This window comes from Nycticebus coucang, chromosome 7 (assembly GCF_027406575.1).
Source record: "Nycticebus coucang isolate mNycCou1 chromosome 7, mNycCou1.pri, whole genome shotgun sequence".
Classification (NCBI taxonomy): Eukaryota; Metazoa; Chordata; class Mammalia; order Primates; family Lorisidae; genus Nycticebus; species Nycticebus coucang.
In genome coordinates, this window is record NC_069786.1 from 42,834,396 (window position 1) to 42,852,681 (window position 18,286).

The following is an 18,286-nucleotide window of genomic DNA, read 5'->3' on the forward strand; positions in this document are numbered from 1 at the left end:
GGCGGGTTCAAATCCAGCCCGGGCCTGTAGTCCCAGCTACTTGGGAGGCAGAAGCAGGGGAATCACTTGAGCCTAAGAGTTAAAGGTTGCTGTGAGCTGTGATGCCACAGCACTCTACACAGGGTGACAGCTTGAGGCTCAAAAAAGAAAAAAAAAAAGCTTCCACATCTAAATATGAATGGACATAGTATTTGATTATTTTAAGGAATTATTCTAATTTTTAAGGTATAACAATTGTATTAGAAACAGTATTTTTAAGAGTGCTTATCTAATCAAAATACATTCTTGAACACTGATAAAAAGACAATGTCTGGCTTTATGCTTTGAAACAATAGAGAAAGATGATGTTAGAGGATAAACAAAATTGTTGAAGCTAGGCAATGAGAACTCAGAAGGAGAATCAAGGCTCATTTTATTATTTTCTCTTATGTATATTGTTGAGATTTTCTATAATAAAGTTTCTTAAAAAGGGGTGTGGTAAGACCTATAAATAAAAATATCCTCATAGCATCTACAACCTAGAGAGGAAAAAATTCAGGTGATCAAAATGGGATCATGGTTAGTTTGGGAAAGAGGACAGGAAAGATTAATAGCTTGAGGTACAATGAAGGAGGGTGAGAGAGAAACCTGGAATATTTTTGTTGTAAGGTCAAAGAAAAAAACAGCGCTAGCACGAGAATCACATGAGAAGGATGTCATGTTTGGAGATGGGGATATTATACATTTATTTTCTACTAAGGAGATCTGGGTCACTCATACAGTTATGTAGCAGAAGAGTAGTGGAAGTCATACCCTATGCAAGCAATAATCAAGAGCCTGAACTTGGGAATGAAAAGAGATGAAAGTGATGTTTTAGTGATGGATAAATTATAAGTTGGCAATGTGGGGTAAAAAAACATAAAATTAAAGAAATAAAAATTTAAATATTCAAAAATAAATAAAATTAAATTAAAAATTAAATAAATAAAAATGAAATAAAATAATTTCCACTAGGGAAGAAGCTGCTTGCTGGCAAAGTCTCTACTCTATCTCTCCCTATAAACACATATATACAGATACAATTCCACTTGAAAGAACTATACAATTAGAGAATTACATATACAGAATAATAACAAGCATCTGGAAACCCTGCTAAGAAGCTACTGACCTGAGCTTTTCATTTGGTCCTTTATTGGGTCAATAACATTTGCCACTACAATTTCCACCCAAAAGAAGATGGTTTTTTTATTTTTTATTTTTATTTTTTGGCCAGGGCTGGGTTTGAACCTGCCACCTCCAGCATATGGGGCTGGCGCCCTACTCCTTTGAGCCACAGGCGCCGCCCTGGCTTTTTTATTTTTTTAAAGCAAGGAGGCAGGTACATTTTTATTCCTGTGATAGTCTGCTGCTTTTGGCAAGCAAGAATGAAGAGGACTGACAATTAAGTTCATGAACTCATCCTAGAAAAAATGCTACATACCTCATCGTGGAAAATCACTATGATTACCTTCAAAGTACTCCCTTTGGGAACCTATGCATTGGCCCCAAAGCCTAGTCCACCCTTCAAAGCACTTCTTCTAACATGAGTACCATCCATATGTCTATGAATGAGACTTATTCTAAAGCCATACGTAATAAGCTATAACGCACCAATGAAAGGAAATAGACACAACCATTCCACAGAAAAATAGCACTAAAAGGAAGACTGTTGGAAGATGACTTAGTGAAAAGTTTAACTTTCAAAAAATAAATTTAAAAAAGAAAAAAAGAGATGTAGAAGGAAAATTAAGTAAATGGACTTGACAGAAGTTTTCCAGGAATGAGGCAGATGGAGAAGGATGGCAGAAAATCATGGAGACTTGGCAGTCACAGTAAGAGAAAAGAGGTGACTCTTTGATACGGTTTGGATGTGGTTTGCTCCCACTAAAAATGGTATTGAATTTTAACTGCCAGTGCAACAGTGAAAGGTGTTGGCAGACTCCACATCAATAGATTAGTGCCATCTCACCAGAGTGAGTGTTCTCTCTCTCAGGAACGAATTAGTTCCTGTTACAAAGCAAGGTTTCTTTTCCTGCTTGGTCCTTTATCCGCATGCCGGCTACCCCTTTTGACTTTCCATCATGTAATGACACAGGAGGAAAGCTCTTGAAGGTAATAAACCAGACCCATGCTCCTAAACTTCCCAGCCTGCAAAACTGTAAGGTAATAAACCTCTTTTCTTTATAGGTTACCCAGTCTCAAGTATTCTATTCATAACAATACAAAATGGACCAAGACACTCTTAAATTCAGTTTTACCCAAATTCACAGAGAAAGTACAAGAAGGTAAACACAAAAAGGCCTGTGTAACTGTCCAAAAGGATGCAAGGTTTATCAAGAAAACAGCTAAAATCATTTCTAAAATACCCTAAGGAACAAAGAAGCCATATCTACTGTGACTGCTTGATAAAAAAAAAAAGTGTCTTTTCCATTTCTGGAAACACATATTTAGAAAGTTGGAATAGTGTTTAAAGTTGATTTCAAGCATTTTCAAAATATTCAAAGAATCCTCAATATAAAAGCAGAAACTTTTGGGGGGCAGCTGTGGCTCAGTGAGTAGGGCTCCAGCTCCAGGTACTGAGGGTGGTGGGTTCAAAGCTGGCCCCGGCCCCACTGCAATAAAACATAGCCGGATGTTGTGGCAGGCCCCTGTGGTCCCAGCTACTCGGAAGGCTGAGGGAAGAGAATGGCCTAAGCTCAAGAGCTGGAGGTTGCTGTGAGCTGTGATGCTATGGCACTGTACGGATGGCAACAAAGCAAGACTGTCTCTAAAAAAAAAAAAGCAGGAACTTTTACCTGCCTCTTTATTTGCTAATGTGGAAATTATTACTTTTGTTAGTTTAATCTGATTTCATATCTTTTTTCCTTTAGTGATTTTATTCAAAAGAAGGAAGTTATTAGTTTATAAATGTGTAAATTAACTGCTTTCCTCTTTTGCTCAAGTTGAAAAGCAGGATAAATATATAAAACACTGGTAAAACAAGATGCCTAAAAAAATGACCTAAATTAAGTGAAAGAAGACTAATTATGCTACTAATTAAGCTCAAATTCTCAAATATTATAATCCATGATTTTAATAGAAAGACTTACCAATCTACATGTAAGTCCAACAATTGCTACCGGGGTTTGTGCAGACTGAGAAATGTCAAAAAGATTGTAGAGAAGTGTTTGGTTTTTATGATGAGCAAAAAGATCAAACTCATCCAATACGAAGATCACTGGGCAACTGCTCGTCCGATCACCTACAATAAAATATTGTAAGAGTTTTATGTTAATAAACAATTATAACCTTTCCTAAATTTTCCGACTCTTTACTGAATTTCAGTCTTTAAAACGCACTTAGAAAAACATATTGATAAACTACTTGGTAACCACATTTACTGAGGCATGTATACTCATTCAATAGAAAAAAATAATCACAGGACAAAGAGAGCCTTTATTACTGTCAAGTAGTTCACTATCCTAGTTACTACACTCTAGAAATTGACGTAACATTTAAAAAATCATTTATATCACTGGACAGTATTATTTTTATAATTATATAAATATTATTCCTAGTCATGACAAAACTGATAAAGGCTTTTCAACACCTATATAGAATGAAAATACTTTGAGATTAAAACATAATAAGAGAAGTCACTAATTAAGGAACAAAACTGCTTCAAATCCACTTGACTCCTTTGAACCACGATTTTTAGCACTTTAACTGTTAGGCTATATTCAATATGACTCTCTGAATACAGTTTTCTCACTCCAACATAAAAATTAATGATAATTGTTTTTGAAGCTGTAAAGAAAAAAGTATTCTCAACTATGTTAGAAAGTGAAACTGCTATGGTAGTTTGGTAATATTTTCTCTTTTACATATGGATCTTTTAACTCAGAATTCTATCCACTGAAGCTTATCTAACCAAGAAATATATGATCAAATCCTTTCTTCCTAATTATAAAAAATTAGAAAGTCCTTAAGTGTTGATTAGTAAATTATGTAATTATATAAAACAAAATGTAATAATCATTAAAATGATAATACAGATTAAAATGCACTGATTATAAAATAGGTAAAATGATTTTGTATTTGTAATGAAGTCAGATCTATCTATAATCTGTATTAATTATATGCTCCAGGTGAAGGGAGAAAATAAATCAAATGTTGAGACAATCATTACTATAACAATAGGAAGTGGGATTATAAGGATCATTTTATTCTTTTTTAATTATTTCTGAATAATATGAGACAATGAGGTTTTAATGGTAAAAGCATGTTTTACTTTTATAATCAGAGGAAACTTAAAACAAGTATCTTTTGATACAGCTATATATGTTAATATTTACCTTTTTTTAAGGCTTCCAGAAGAAATGAAAGGTTTTCAGCAAAGCTTCCCTGAATAACAAAAAGATAACATGACTAGAAGTTTAATGAAATGAAAAAGAAGGCTACCTGATTCTCAGACTTTATATAGACACTGCATGTTCTTTCCTAGTAATTAGTCATTGGCCAAATTCAGGTGTGTCTCTATACTTACTATCTAAAATTTAAATGTAAAAGTAGAGATGGCCTAACACTGAAAATGGCAATTACTACTGTCATGTATGAAATTTTATATTTTCTGGACAAAACCTGTAAAAATATTAAATTTACATGAAGATAGTTTTGAAGAATTGCTATATTATAAATACAGTTACAGACCTAGAAATGTATTCCACTTTGTGCCTTCGAATACACAAGGCTCTTGTGGTATTATAAATTACCACTAAAGAAAAGACCATGAATTTAAATGAGATCCAAAAGGAAAAGGTGGAAAAAAACTTGCTTGAAATATAAGATACTGTAATAGTGTTTGTTTATTCAAGAGTATATATAATGACAATTTTGTATATATCATGTCAAGTTTGTATATGTTTACTTGAAATATGGCCAAAAATTTTTGGATACACGTGACACACTCTAGATGAAATTTAACAAACTGGTAGATGCATTATCCAGATGTTCCAGATTGTGGGCGAAGATCCCATTAAGTTACTAATTTTTATTTCATAGTATCTTTTAATTTAAAGAAACAGCTTAAATTTGAGAGAAAAGAAAATCACTTGTTTGTTCTCCAATTGAGAGATCTAATATAAAATAGTACAATAGGTTTTTAAAGAATGTACACATTGTGATGAATGTGAGCTGTCTTATTAATACTATTTCCAAAGTAGATAGGGCAAGAGGTATTATACATAATTTACTGTAACAAAACCTAACATAACAAACATAGGCTCAAAGAAACAATCTCTTGGAAAATCGAGGGTCAGTTCTCAAGGTTGCTTGTCTTTTTTGTTTAAAGGACTACGATGCTTGACATTATATAAGTAACCTAGGTTGTATCTTCAGCCTCTGCAATTTTCTGATCATAACCAAGCTAATTATGCTGAGATTCAGATTCCTAATTTACAGAATGAAGCAATTAAACTATTAATTTCTATATGTAGTGATAGTTATAGTGAATGAGGCAGAATGACAAACAACTGTGCCTTTTATTATTTCACCCAAATCCAGGACAGATCAGCTTAAAACCAAAAGTCAAACTTAGCCAACTTGAAAGGAACTCTTTGACCTAACAGCACACCATCTTCAATATCATGTTCTAAACAGGAAGCAGAAGAGTCGATTTATAGAAGGAGCATTTTGAACTTATACTTCAAATACCTACAGACAATATATGCTTGGCTCAACTTTTGGTAGATAATTATTAAAGAATAAAATTCCTAAATGCTTTCCCCCTCACCCTCCCAGTTTTTGGCCAGGGCTGTGTTTGAACCAGCCACCTCCGGTATATGGGGCAGGTGCCCTACTCCTTTGAGCCACAGGCGCTGCCCAAAATTCCTAAATGCTAACAGGCTTACACAACTATGCCTGTGTCATTGTGGTAGAGGGTATGTAGCTAAGTAAAGATTTACAGTGACAGTATTTCATGGTTTACAGTTACCAGAAAATAAATATAGAATATATATAGCCCACTTCAATTCCATAAGCAGTATGAAGATAGGTAATTTCATTATGAAAATTAGGGCAGCTGAAAATTAAATAATTTTGTTTGAGTTAGAAAGTTTAATAAACATTTCTAATCTGCTTCTATTAAGTTATCGATGTTAACTGTTCCTAGACTCCAAGCTGCTATGATAATGAGGTATGGATAAATTTCTGAAAACACAGTAAGGTAAGCGACATTTGAATAACACATTACAATCAAGAAAGTACTTTTTAAAAGTTAAATGATGGTTCATGTTTCCTTTATTCTTTAGAATAATCCTGAAGTATGTACAATAAAATAAAGTCCACTTAACACACAAGGAATCTGAAACTCAGGTACATAATTACCAGGTAGTCAAATGCTTATAAGTAAGGCATGACTGAAACCCACCTATTGTAGTTTAAAATTCATCACATTTTCCAATATGCCAATGACACCCAAGTCTCAGAAGAGACTATACTGTAAATATATTCATCTATCTCCAGAGGATAGAGAATCAAAGTATTTATTTTACAGGTAAAAGAACAATCTCAGAGTATACATAAACCTGGATTTCTTAGCTGTTTTATAATTAGTATAATCTATTACAAAAAAACCCCAAACATTATGAATAAATGGATCCTAATATACTACCCATTTTTAAGATAAGAATCTTGCATATTTCAATTTAGAATCTGTGAATCCCTTCTAACATTCCAGCAGGACTTTACTTTGAAGTTTTACTTAATGAAATAATTGATACTGAAGTGATACTTACAAAAACTTTATCTCCAACTACATTTTCCAGATTTAACTGCCTTGTGATTTCCTTTAGGGCAATTTTATCATTGATCTGCAGCAGGCCTGAAATAAAGTCAATTTATAAATATTGATACAGTGATAATCTTCCAATTATTATATTTTCTAATGTTCTTTTAACTGCAAAGAAAAAAGCTAAATCCTTGTTGGTTCACATTAGTTCCTTTTTAAATTTAAGCAATAAAGACAATTGATAGAATCAAAGAATAATCTTCCATGGAGTTAGCAGAATTATTTAAAAAGAAAAGACAAAAAACAACATTTACATTAACATGAATATAGCTGTAAAAATCTAATTATTGATATTGGCTTACAACACAAAAGTAAATTTAGTTTCACAACATAAACCCCCCACATAATTTATATTACTCCCAGTGGCAAAATAATGACATACTTACCATTTAGATGAACACGTAGTATGTTTTCACTCACGTCTTCTATTTCCATGAGTTCTTTCAAAGCATGATTTATTAACTGAATAAATATGAAAAGTTTATAATAAGAGTAATAGGTAAAAGAGAAAAGGAAGCCCATTTTCTTTTTTTAAACTGTGAGTGGTGAAAACAATGCAAACACATTTTAATTAAATTCTTTTTTTTTTTTTTTTTGTGATTTTTGGCCAGGGCTGGGTTTGAACCCGCCACCTCTGGCATATGGGATTGGTGCCCTACTCCTTGAGCCACAGGCACCGCCCAACAAACACATTTTAATTAACAAATAAATTTTCACTTCTTTACAGATGAAGGGATTAACTACAAAATGTAATTTCTGACTCCTAAGATATGAGAACCAAGATTGATATCACACTCTTAATCATCTACCAAAACTTTAGAAATAACCCTCAGGTTAAAAAAAAAAAGTTAAAAAGAAAATTTCTCCACATGTAACACTCAACTGTGGCCCCTATGAACTTCCTAACTCAGTACAATATACACAGTATACCTAAGCGTACACCTCTTGTACTGTGTATATTTAATATTAATACATTAATAGTAAATATCATATTAATGATATTTATTCTACTAAATATCATTAAAAGCTTTTAGAAAATTTATAACAGAACAATGCTAAATGATTATAAATGACTACCCCCAAATATCTAAATTTCTATGGAATACTGTGAACGACTTTGCATCAAGAAATAAAAATCAGAAAAGAAATAACATGAGATTAACCTAAAAGGAGATTAACATGAGATTAGTTGCTATGTACGCAAAGTCTTCATTAAGGAAATTAAATAAATTATTAATACTAATAATTTACTAGTAATAATTACTGCTAAAATAGATTTATGGTTATAGTCAGAAAGTATTACATCATCTTAAAGGTTTCTACATCACTTACTTATGTTCTCATTTTTAAAATTTATGACGTTCTAGCACTAGTACTGTGACATATCTTATACATCTCTTTATATTCCTACTGCATATAGTTTTGAAAATTTAAAAATGAACCGAATTAAGAGAAGCTGAAAAATATTTTTACAAGGAAAAGTAATGATGGACTAATTTTTCCAAAATCAAAATAGAGGAGTACTATCACAAAATAAATGGTCCAAGGAAAGAGGAGATATATATATATATATATCTTTTTATATATATATAAAGAAATTAGTACAGATGGTATCAAAAGGCTTATTCAACAAAAGCACTCGGACAACTGGTATACTATTTTCAAAAGCAAAATACCATTTATTTGAATCTACAATATGCTACTTATGTCACTGTAACATTTCTGCACAAAAAAAAAAGCAGATATAATTTTGAATTATTAGGTTTCAAAAAAATGATTTTAAAAATAATGGCTGTTTTGCTATATCTGCATAGCAAATTCTACCTTAGATCATAGATTACTATCACATGATTTCCACTCTCACACTACTAGCAGTAGCTGCGAAGTGACATTAAAGAAATGTCTGAACAAGGGGTCTACCTATGATCAGGCCAGACTCTATCACAAAAGCACATCGTAGGTGATATAAACTTGGTTCCTCAAAATAAGAGTTTTTACTATGTTTTTCTTAATATTTATGATCTGTAGTATTCTTCAGATTATCATCGTTAGAATCATTCTTCAAACTATCATCTCTTGATAGTTTGCTTATATTTATATTTTTCTCAAATCTTTTTCCTAATTCATAACGGATGTTATCTTTTGTAAATTTTCAAAACAATTTCAAATCTTTGGAAGAAGAGAATGGGAATATTATTACAATAATATTGTCATTTCACATATGCATAAAGTCATAACAAGTTTAAAGCTGCCTTTCCAAAGGCGAACATACTTTAATTACCAAATTATACTTTGCTTGGATCAGCCTATTGTTATTTTATACGGTGAGCATGGTCTGAAACAATAAGTTAAATGTATTATCAAGTGCATATTCAAATAATTAATTTAGTTCCAATCTGATTATTGCTAAAGTTTACGGTATAATAAGTTATATATTAATCTTTTAATTATAAATTAGTTTTTTCATGGATACACTGTCATCTTTTCAAATATTAGAAACTTAACTTTATACACAAAAAAATTTAGCTGTTTAATATTATACCTCATATGGTTAAGTCCTTTCCACATTATTGGTAGCTAAAAATTAATTTTAAAAACATACCAGGATAATTTACTTATACTTACCAACACTCAGGAATTTTTTATGCTCCTCAACTATTGCCATTTCCAAATATATAGCAAACACAAAGTTAACTAATATGTAACTAGAGGAAACAACCCATTCACCAAGTAATAGCAAGTCTGTCAACAAGTAAATTCCATATTGGAGAGCATTTTTTAGGAAACAGACAGTCTCTTAAAGTCATATTTATTTTTTGTAATATAATGTTTCCAATACAATAAGCCACACTATCTGTTACCTTTTGGAATTAACTGTAGATTTTTGAGTTTATCTATTTCAGATAGTTTGGCTAAGGATAGCGTTTTAAATATACTTTAATCTTACTTTTTAAAATTTGATTTTATAAATTATATTATTGACAGTTCTTGTCTAAAATAAGCTATATCTGACAATTTATTCAATCCTTTTTAAATCTCAGAATAATCCCACACATAAGAACAAATTACAACAGTGGCACAGGCCAAACAATGTTCCTCCTCTCTTCAACCTCTTAATAATATTGTGTGCCAGGAATAAATTGAACTGTACCAAAATGGAAAACCAGGTAAGAAATATTCTCAGATTCCAGTGAAGTCACCCTAGAAGAATGACTTTACACAAATCCAGTGTAAGAAGAAATAAGTAGATAAACCATCAGCATGGCCAAGAATAAATGAACCATTAACCAGTAGATACTTTGTCTAAATGCTATCTCCTTTAAAATTGAGTAAAAGAATAAAACAAATAAGTTTATAAAAAAGATGCTATAACATGAAAACTAAAGGGAATAGGCTGATTAAAGATGCCTCGTGCTCAATTCCAATCCCCATAAAGAACCAAGGCAATGAAAAATAGATAGGATTTGACTATAGTGTTGAAGGAAAGAATAAGAGAGCCCAGATGTACATGTGACTAAAGTCCAGGAAGGCAAGGTGGAGACATCTGCCATCTGTAGTCCCATATCCCCCGCCCAGACAAGATTTGTCCATAGTCAAGAGAACTTTCCATTTTGAGAAAAAGATAAGCAGAAGACCCCACCAACTACCATTGCCACCACAAATACCTAAAGAAATAAAGCCATGAAAGTATAGCCAATTGCTCTTTGACACAGAAGCAAAAGAAATTTAATGGAGAAAAAAGTGCTTCCAATTGAACATTCATATTAAACGGAATCTAGAGACAGACCTTATGCCTTTCACAAAAATTAATTCAAAATGAATCATAGATCTAAATGTAAAATGCTTAACTATAAAACTTTTAGAAGATACATAGGAAAAAGTCTGTGTTACTGTGTGTTAGGTGATGTTTTCAATACAACATCAAACTCATAAGACATCAGAGAAAAAAATGACAAATTAGACTTTATTAAAATCGAAAACTTCTGCTCTACCAAAGATACTGTTAATAGAATAGAAAAACAAGTTATACATGTAGACTGGGAGAAAATATTTGCAAGACACAAATGAAAAACTAAAATACAAAGGACTCTTAAAACTTATCAATGAGAAAATAACTCGATACAAAAACAGGCATAAGATATATAGATGAAAAATAAACATATGAAAGATGCTCAACATCATAAGTCACTAGAGAACTACAAGTAAACAAGAACAAGATACCACTACAGAACTATCAGCATGGCTAAAATCTTTTAAAAACCTGACAATACCAAAAGCTGATGAAGATGATGAGCAGGAGGAACTCTCATTCATTGCTGGTGGGAATGTGAAATGATACAGCCACACTGGAAGACAATTTGTCAATGTTGTGGAAGGCTAAACATGTGATGTTTATGTGATCTGTGTATCCCTAAGCCACTGATCTTTGGGGTTATGACTGTAATCTAGCCGATTCACATAGACACATTAATTATATTTTTAAAAGGCTATCCTTAGAAAACACAAATAAATAAAATCTATATAGAAACTGTCCCTACCTTATGATGGTTTGGCTTAGGAATTTTTGAATTAGGATGGAACAAAGGCAGTTCACCTTAAGTAGAAAGTGGTAAAATACTCTTGTGATGCTAGTAAGTAGGAATAACCTGCAGTTCCCAGTCAGCCATGGGATCATGGGTCAAACAAATGACACTCTGCCAGACCATTTTGCCTACCTATAGGCTAGCGTTAAGTGTTCTGAGCCTGTTTAAGGTAGGCAATGCTAAGCTACAATGCTTAGTAGGTTAGGTGTATTCAAGCATTTTCAAATGAAGATATTTTCAACTTTGATCCCATAGCGAAGGAGTGTTTGTAACTCTTAAGGGGGGGAAAACTGACCCAAGAATTCAACCACCAGTCCTGTTATGAAAAATAATTTTGATGTATTTTAAAAACTCTAATAGTGTAAAAGCATATTAGTCACACAGTCTTCTTGTAAAAACCAACCAAAAAACACTCAAAATACAAAAATTTAAAAACTAATAAAAACTTAAAAATAAAGAAATGATTACCAAAGATGAAGACTGAAATTAAACAAGAATAAAACAAGAAAAGAAGACTATACTTTTGAGGTAACTAAGCAATTATAGAGAGGAGAATTATAGAAGACTTGAGTGTGAAATAGTAAAAAAAATAGAAAAATAAATAAATGAATGAATGGTATAATAGTTTCCTAATCTATAAAAAGCGGACAAAACCTATCTTGCAGGGTTGATGTAAAGAATGACTAAATGAAACACAGATAAATTTGTCACTGAAAGGAAAAAGAAGGGAAAAAAGGTATGCCAAACTGAAAGATATCACTCTAACTTTATAAGGCTTTTTACAAGTCCTCTGTTACCTAAAGAAAAAAACACAATATGTAAGTAACAAAATGAAATAAAATACATTTTCAGTATTAAGGAAAATAAGAATCATCACGTGACTACCAAAGCAAACACCAGAAATCAACAGCTTTTACCACAGTCTTTCCTGATCCTCGGGGTCCAATAATGAGTACAGAGTTACTTTCTCCATTGACAGCAGTTCTTTTTAGCAGCTCAATTAAGTGTCTAAAATGATACAAATAGGCCAGAATTTAATTTGCCAGGTAGTAATTTTAAAAGTTGAATTTAAATATGGACAGAAAGTTCTTTCTGTGCACTTGACTTAGGCTCTAAATAATTCTACACAGAAATAGTAGGCTAATTTTGATTCTTTGGAAACCTCAAGTGAAAACCTAATAAGGTTGGAATATAATGCTGGTTTTATTTTATTTATTTATTTTATTTAGCAGGCTCTCGGGCCTGGGTTCGAACCCACCAGCCCCAGAGCATGTAGCCAGCGCCCTAACCACTGAGCTATAGGCACCCAGCCATAATACTAGTTTTATGATGATGGGGGCAGGAGCAATGGTGGCAACTCTTAGGATCTTTTCATTCATATATCCTTTTCTACTAACACTCTGGACTTTCACTCCACAGCTGGCTTCCAGGTATTAAGGGCAAGAAGGTCAGAATATAATGACCTTCTTAATGCCAAAGAACAAAACGAGACTGCAAGTTAAAGGGCTTTCTCATTATGAAAATATCTGTATCTACTCCCTCTTTGTCACATTCAGTATTTCTACCCATAAAACGCAATTTTTAGTCCTAAAGTGTTTGTTATAGTGAAGTATTGCAAGAATGGAAAAACAACTGCATGTACTCCATACTAAATTGGAATGAGTTGATCAACACGTTATGTCCCAATAAGGGAGTAAAAGTCAGTGGAAATCAAGTAGGGGGTGGAGGGATTGGGCAAACTCACACCTAACTGGTACGATGCACACATTCTAGGTGAAGGGCACATATAACTTTGACTTCAAATGTACAAAAGCTAATTATGTAACCAAAACATGTGTTTCCCTACAATAGTCTGAAATATTTTTTTAAAAAGAAGAAAATGTTTGTTAACCTTATTCAAGATGAAATTTGCACACAATAACTGTTCCCCAGCCTGGAGAGCATCTGTAGGTAGGTTCATAACAGAGGACAATAGACAACTAGACTTACTTGTATTGTACTTGTACTCCATATAGGTTATTATGTGGACTCTGATGACAGAATCTTTCACGTAAAATTCTCTGTACCTGATAAAAGTAAATAAAAATATTACACATATAATAAAAAATGAAAGTACATTTATTTACAGTATTCAGAAGTAGGTATTAGTGAATCAATTCAACCTTCCCTAAAGACTTGTCCTCAAGAGTTCTGCTACCATTTTTATCAGTTATAAATTAATGGTGTTTTATGTATCTCAAATCCCACTGAAAGAATGAGAATTTAGTTGTAAAAGTTTCAATAAGAGGGAGAATTACTTAGTTTTAGTTATATTGGTAACCTGAGGGTGTTTTAAGCATGTGAATGAATGAATACTTCACTTGGTATAACATGTCAGCCAAGGAACAAAGACAGGAGGAAATCTAATAATGCATTCTAAACTAACAATGCTCTTCATGTTCTACACAATCTCTAGAGACTAAAACACCTAAACTGGCTCAGACCAAACCATACCAATCCATGTGCACCAAAAAAGTCAAGAATCTGAGGAAAACAAAGTTTCAAAGTTCATGTAGTTATTAAGAACCTATTAGATTCAGAGCTCAGTACTACTTAAAAAAAAAAAAGGCATGAAACATTCCTTAAAAAAACCACTGGGTGGCGCCTGTGGCTCAGTTGGTAGGGCGCTGGCCCCATATACCAAGGGTGACGGGTTCAAATCCAGCCCCGGCCGAACTGCAACCAAAAAATAGCCGGGCGTTGTGGCAGTCGCCTGTAGTCCCAGCTACTCGGGAGGCTGAGGCAGGAGAATTGCTTAAGCCCAGGAGTTGGAGGTTGCTGTGAGCTGTGTGAGGCCACGGCACTCTACTGAGGGCCATAACGTGAGACTCTGTCTCTACAAAAAACAAACAAACAAAAAAAAAACACTGCAAATAAACCGGAAGGAAATAATAAATTCAACAAGCAAACTTCAAAATAGTAGTAATTTGGCATACAAGCAAATGCTCAATTATATGGTAGAAACTACTTTAAACTATAAAGTAAGGAATCAGCAGAATAAATTTTTTAAAATCTTGAAAGGATTTATATTTTGAGTTTCCCTTGGAACAAGGGTCTTAAGAGTTACTTGCAGGAGGCGGAGCAAGATGGCAGCCGAGTAACAGCTTCCTTGCATCTGGGCACCGTGACTCTGGGGATATAGGACTCCAGGCATCTCTGGCTGGTGGGATCTGCCTATCATCACCCCTGAGAGGATACAGGGAGTCAGCGAGAGACTTCTGGACCCCAAGAGGAGGACTAAAACAGTGGAAAACCCGCCAAGTGGTCGCATGTGTTCAATCCGTCTGAACCCGCCCGCAACTGTAAGTTCAGTAGCAGCGAGACTGCAAACGAGAAAGGCCTTACCTGTGAACTGTTTTGGTGTCTTTGGACTTGGCACTCAGCTGAACTGCCTTGGGGAGAGCCTGAGCGGGAGTGCGGAGAACTTTGGCCTTTGTCTAGGGCCCCAGTCGGAGCGGCTGAGCCAGACGGAGCTAATAAGTGTTTGGCTCTGGGTCACAGGCAGACATTCTGAGCTTTCTGCCCCAGCAAGCTCCGCCCTCAGGGTTCCAGAGCTGGAATTGGGTGGGAGCTGGTAACCCAGCGACCAAATAGCCTAAGGGCGGGGTCTGAGCCGCCTTGCAGCCCTAACCCTCAGGGGCAGAGTGAGACCGGTTTTGGCACACAGAGTAAGCGGATAGCCACTTCAGCAGTGATTCCAGCGACAAGCACTTCCCTGAGAAAGCTTCTGCTCAGTAAGTGAACAAGTTCAAAGTGCCTTTTAAGTGGGCTGAAGAGAGATTTAGGGTGTCTACCTGCTGGGGTTTGAGAAACTAGCAGCCTCCAGTCGTATCAGAACTGTGATTAACATCTCATACCCCAGAAGACCACGTGTTGCCCAGACAATATTCAAAAACATATACATACTGCTTTGTTTTTGGTTGTGGTTTTTTTTTTTTTTTTTTGGTTTGGTTGTTTTTTTTTGTTTATTTTGATGTTGTGGATTGTTGTTTTGTTTTTTAACTTCAACCTTTTCCATACAGATCCTTTTTCTTCCTCAATTTTTCTAGTTTAATTATAATTTCCCATTGCTGCCTATTTCAATAATTAGAACTTCATTTTTGTTAGTGTTTCTACCGCTATTATTTGGTTTTTCCAGCCAATTTTATGCCGTAAAGTTTTCTGTTTGCTTGTTTTGGTTTGATTCATAGCATTTTTGTCTTTCCCCTCTACTTGGTGGAGGTGGGGTACTGTGCCTGATCAGGTTAGCCAAGAGCTGCTGACCTCAAGGGAACCACCCAACTGGGCACCCCCAGAAGGTGGTTTTTTTTTTAAGGTTGTATCAAAGTACCCTACTGTACACCTATATTGCTCTGTCTCCCTCTTTCTGTGCCTCTCTTCTTTTTGTCAATATTCCTTTTACCCACCCCCTCTCCTTTCTCTATTTTTCTTTTTTTTTCCTTATCATTCAGTCCTCCTTTCTTTCATCCCTTTTTTGCTCTTAAACCTTCTCACCCTTCTGGTCCTGTAACCCTTAGTCCACAGGCACGAGAACTTAAAGAGCAAGAGGAAGTGAAAGGAAAATTAGGGCAAGGACAGATAAAAGAAATCACTCATGAGGAACAATCAGCAGAAAACTCCAGGCAACATGAAGAACCAGTCCAGAACAACCCCGCCAAGGGACCATGAGGTAGCTACTGCAGAGGATTCCACCTATACAGAAAAGTTAGGAATGACAGAAAGGGAATTTAGAATACACATGTTGAAAACAATGAAAGAAATGATGGAAACAATGAAGGAAACTGCTAATAAAGTGGAAATAACCAAAAGGAAATCCAAAAACAGAATCAAATCAGAGATGAACGATATGAAGAATATAAAAAGGATATAGCAGAGCTGAAGGAAATGAAACAGTCAATCAGGGAACTGAAAGATGCAATGGAAAGTATCAGCACCAGGTTAACCATGCAGAAGAAAGAATTTCAGAGGTAGAAGACAAAGTTCTTGAGATAACTCATATAGTAAAAGAGGCAGAAAAGAAGAGAGAGAAAGCAGAACGTTCACTGTCAGAATTATGGGACTTTATGAAGCGTTCCAACATACGAGTTACAGGAATTCCAGAAGGGGAAGAAGAATGCTCCAGAGGAATGGAAGCCATACTAGAGAATATTATAAAAGAAAATTTCCCAAATATCACCAAAGATTCTGACACACTGCTTTGAAAGGGCTATCGGACCCCAGGTCGCCTCAACTCTAACCGAGCTTCTCCAAGACACATTGTGATGAACCTGTCCAAAGTCAAGACAAAAGAAAAGATTCTGCAAGCTGCCAGGAGTAAGCGCCAGTTGACCTACAGGGGCAGCAAATCCATCAGATTGACCGCAGACTTCTCTAATGAAACTTTCCAAGCAAGAAGACAATGGTCATCTAACTTTAATCTACTTAAACAGAGGAATTTCCAGCCCAGAATTCTGTACCCTGCTAAGCTAAGCTTCAAAATTGACGGAGAAATCAAATCATTTATGGATATACAAACATTGAGGAAATTCGCCACAACAAGACCAGCTCTACAGGAAATACTTCAACCTGTTCTGCACACAGACCACCACAATGGATCAGCAGCAAAGTAAGAACTCAGAAATTAAAGGACAGAACCAAACCTCCACACTGATGCAAAAGATAAAACTAAGCAATGGACTCTCACAAAATAAGATGAATAGAATACTACCACAGTTATCAATTATCTCAATAAATGTTAATGGCTTGAATTCCCCACTGAAGAGACATAGATGGGTTGACTGGATTAAAAAACACAAGCCATCCATTTGCTGTCTGCAAGAAACACACCTGGCTTCAAAAGACAAATTAAAGCTCCGAGTCAAGGGTTGGAAGACAATTTTTCAGGCATATGGAATTCAGAAGAAAAGAGGAGTTGCAATCTTATTTTCAGATACATGTGGATTTAAAGCAACTAAAGTCAAAAAAGACAAAGATGGTCACTTTATATTGGTCAAGGGAAAAATACAACAAGAAGACATTTCGATTCTAAATATCTATGCACCCAATTTAAATGCTCCCAGATTCTTGAAACAGACCTTACTCAGTCTGAGCAATATGATATCTGATAATACCATAATAACAGGGGACCTTAACACTCCTCTTACAGAGCTGGACAGATCCTCTAAATAGAAATTAAACAAGGATATAACAGACTTAAATGAGACCCTAGAACAACTGTCCTTGATAGACGCATATAGAACACTCCATCCCAAAGATAAAGAATATACATTCTTCTCATCACTGCATGGAACATTCTCCAAAATTGATCATATCCTGGGACACAAAACAAATATCAACAGAATCAAAAGAATTGAAATTTTACCTTGTATCTTCTCAGACCATAAGGCACTAAAGGTGGAACTCAACTCTAACAAAAATGCTCGACCCCACCCAAAGGCATGGAAACTAAACAATCTTCTGTTGAATAACAGATGGGTGAAGGAAGAAATAAAACAGGAAATCATTAACTTCCTTGAGCATAACAACAATGAAGACACGAGCTACCAAAACCTGTGGGATACTGCAAAAGAAGTTTTGAGAGGAAAATTCATCGCTTTAGATGCCTACATTCGAAAAACAGAAAGAGAGCACATCAACAATCTCACAAGAGATCTTATGGAATTGGAAAAAGAAGAACAATCTAAGCCCAAACTCAGTAGAAGAAAAGAAATATACAAAATCAAATCAGAGATCAATGAAATTGAAAACAAAAGAATCATTCAGAAAATTAATGAAACAAGGAGTTGGTTTTTTGAAAAAATAAATAAAATAGATAAACCAT

At 34.5% G+C, this 18,286-nt stretch overlaps 1 protein-coding gene across 5 annotated transcripts in view; it reads right to left on the reverse strand.

Annotated features, from left to right (window-relative positions):
- Positions 1 to 18,286, reverse strand: part of ORC4 (origin recognition complex subunit 4) — an 85,545-nt gene that overhangs the window by 14,709 nt on the left and 52,550 nt on the right. For all 5 annotated transcript variants that reach the window (XM_053596455.1, XM_053596456.1, XM_053596453.1 and 2 more), the window contains 6 exons: positions 13,417 to 13,493; positions 12,345 to 12,435; positions 7,231 to 7,306; positions 6,792 to 6,877; positions 4,353 to 4,401; positions 3,108 to 3,259 (listed from right to left, as the gene is read on the reverse strand). In XM_053596455.1, coding sequence (XP_053452430.1) covers positions 3,108 to 3,259; positions 4,353 to 4,401; positions 6,792 to 6,877; positions 7,231 to 7,306; positions 12,345 to 12,435; positions 13,417 to 13,493 — 531 coding nt within the window. The remainder of the gene's footprint in view (positions 1 to 3,107; positions 3,260 to 4,352; positions 4,402 to 6,791; positions 6,878 to 7,230; positions 7,307 to 12,344; positions 12,436 to 13,416; positions 13,494 to 18,286) is intronic.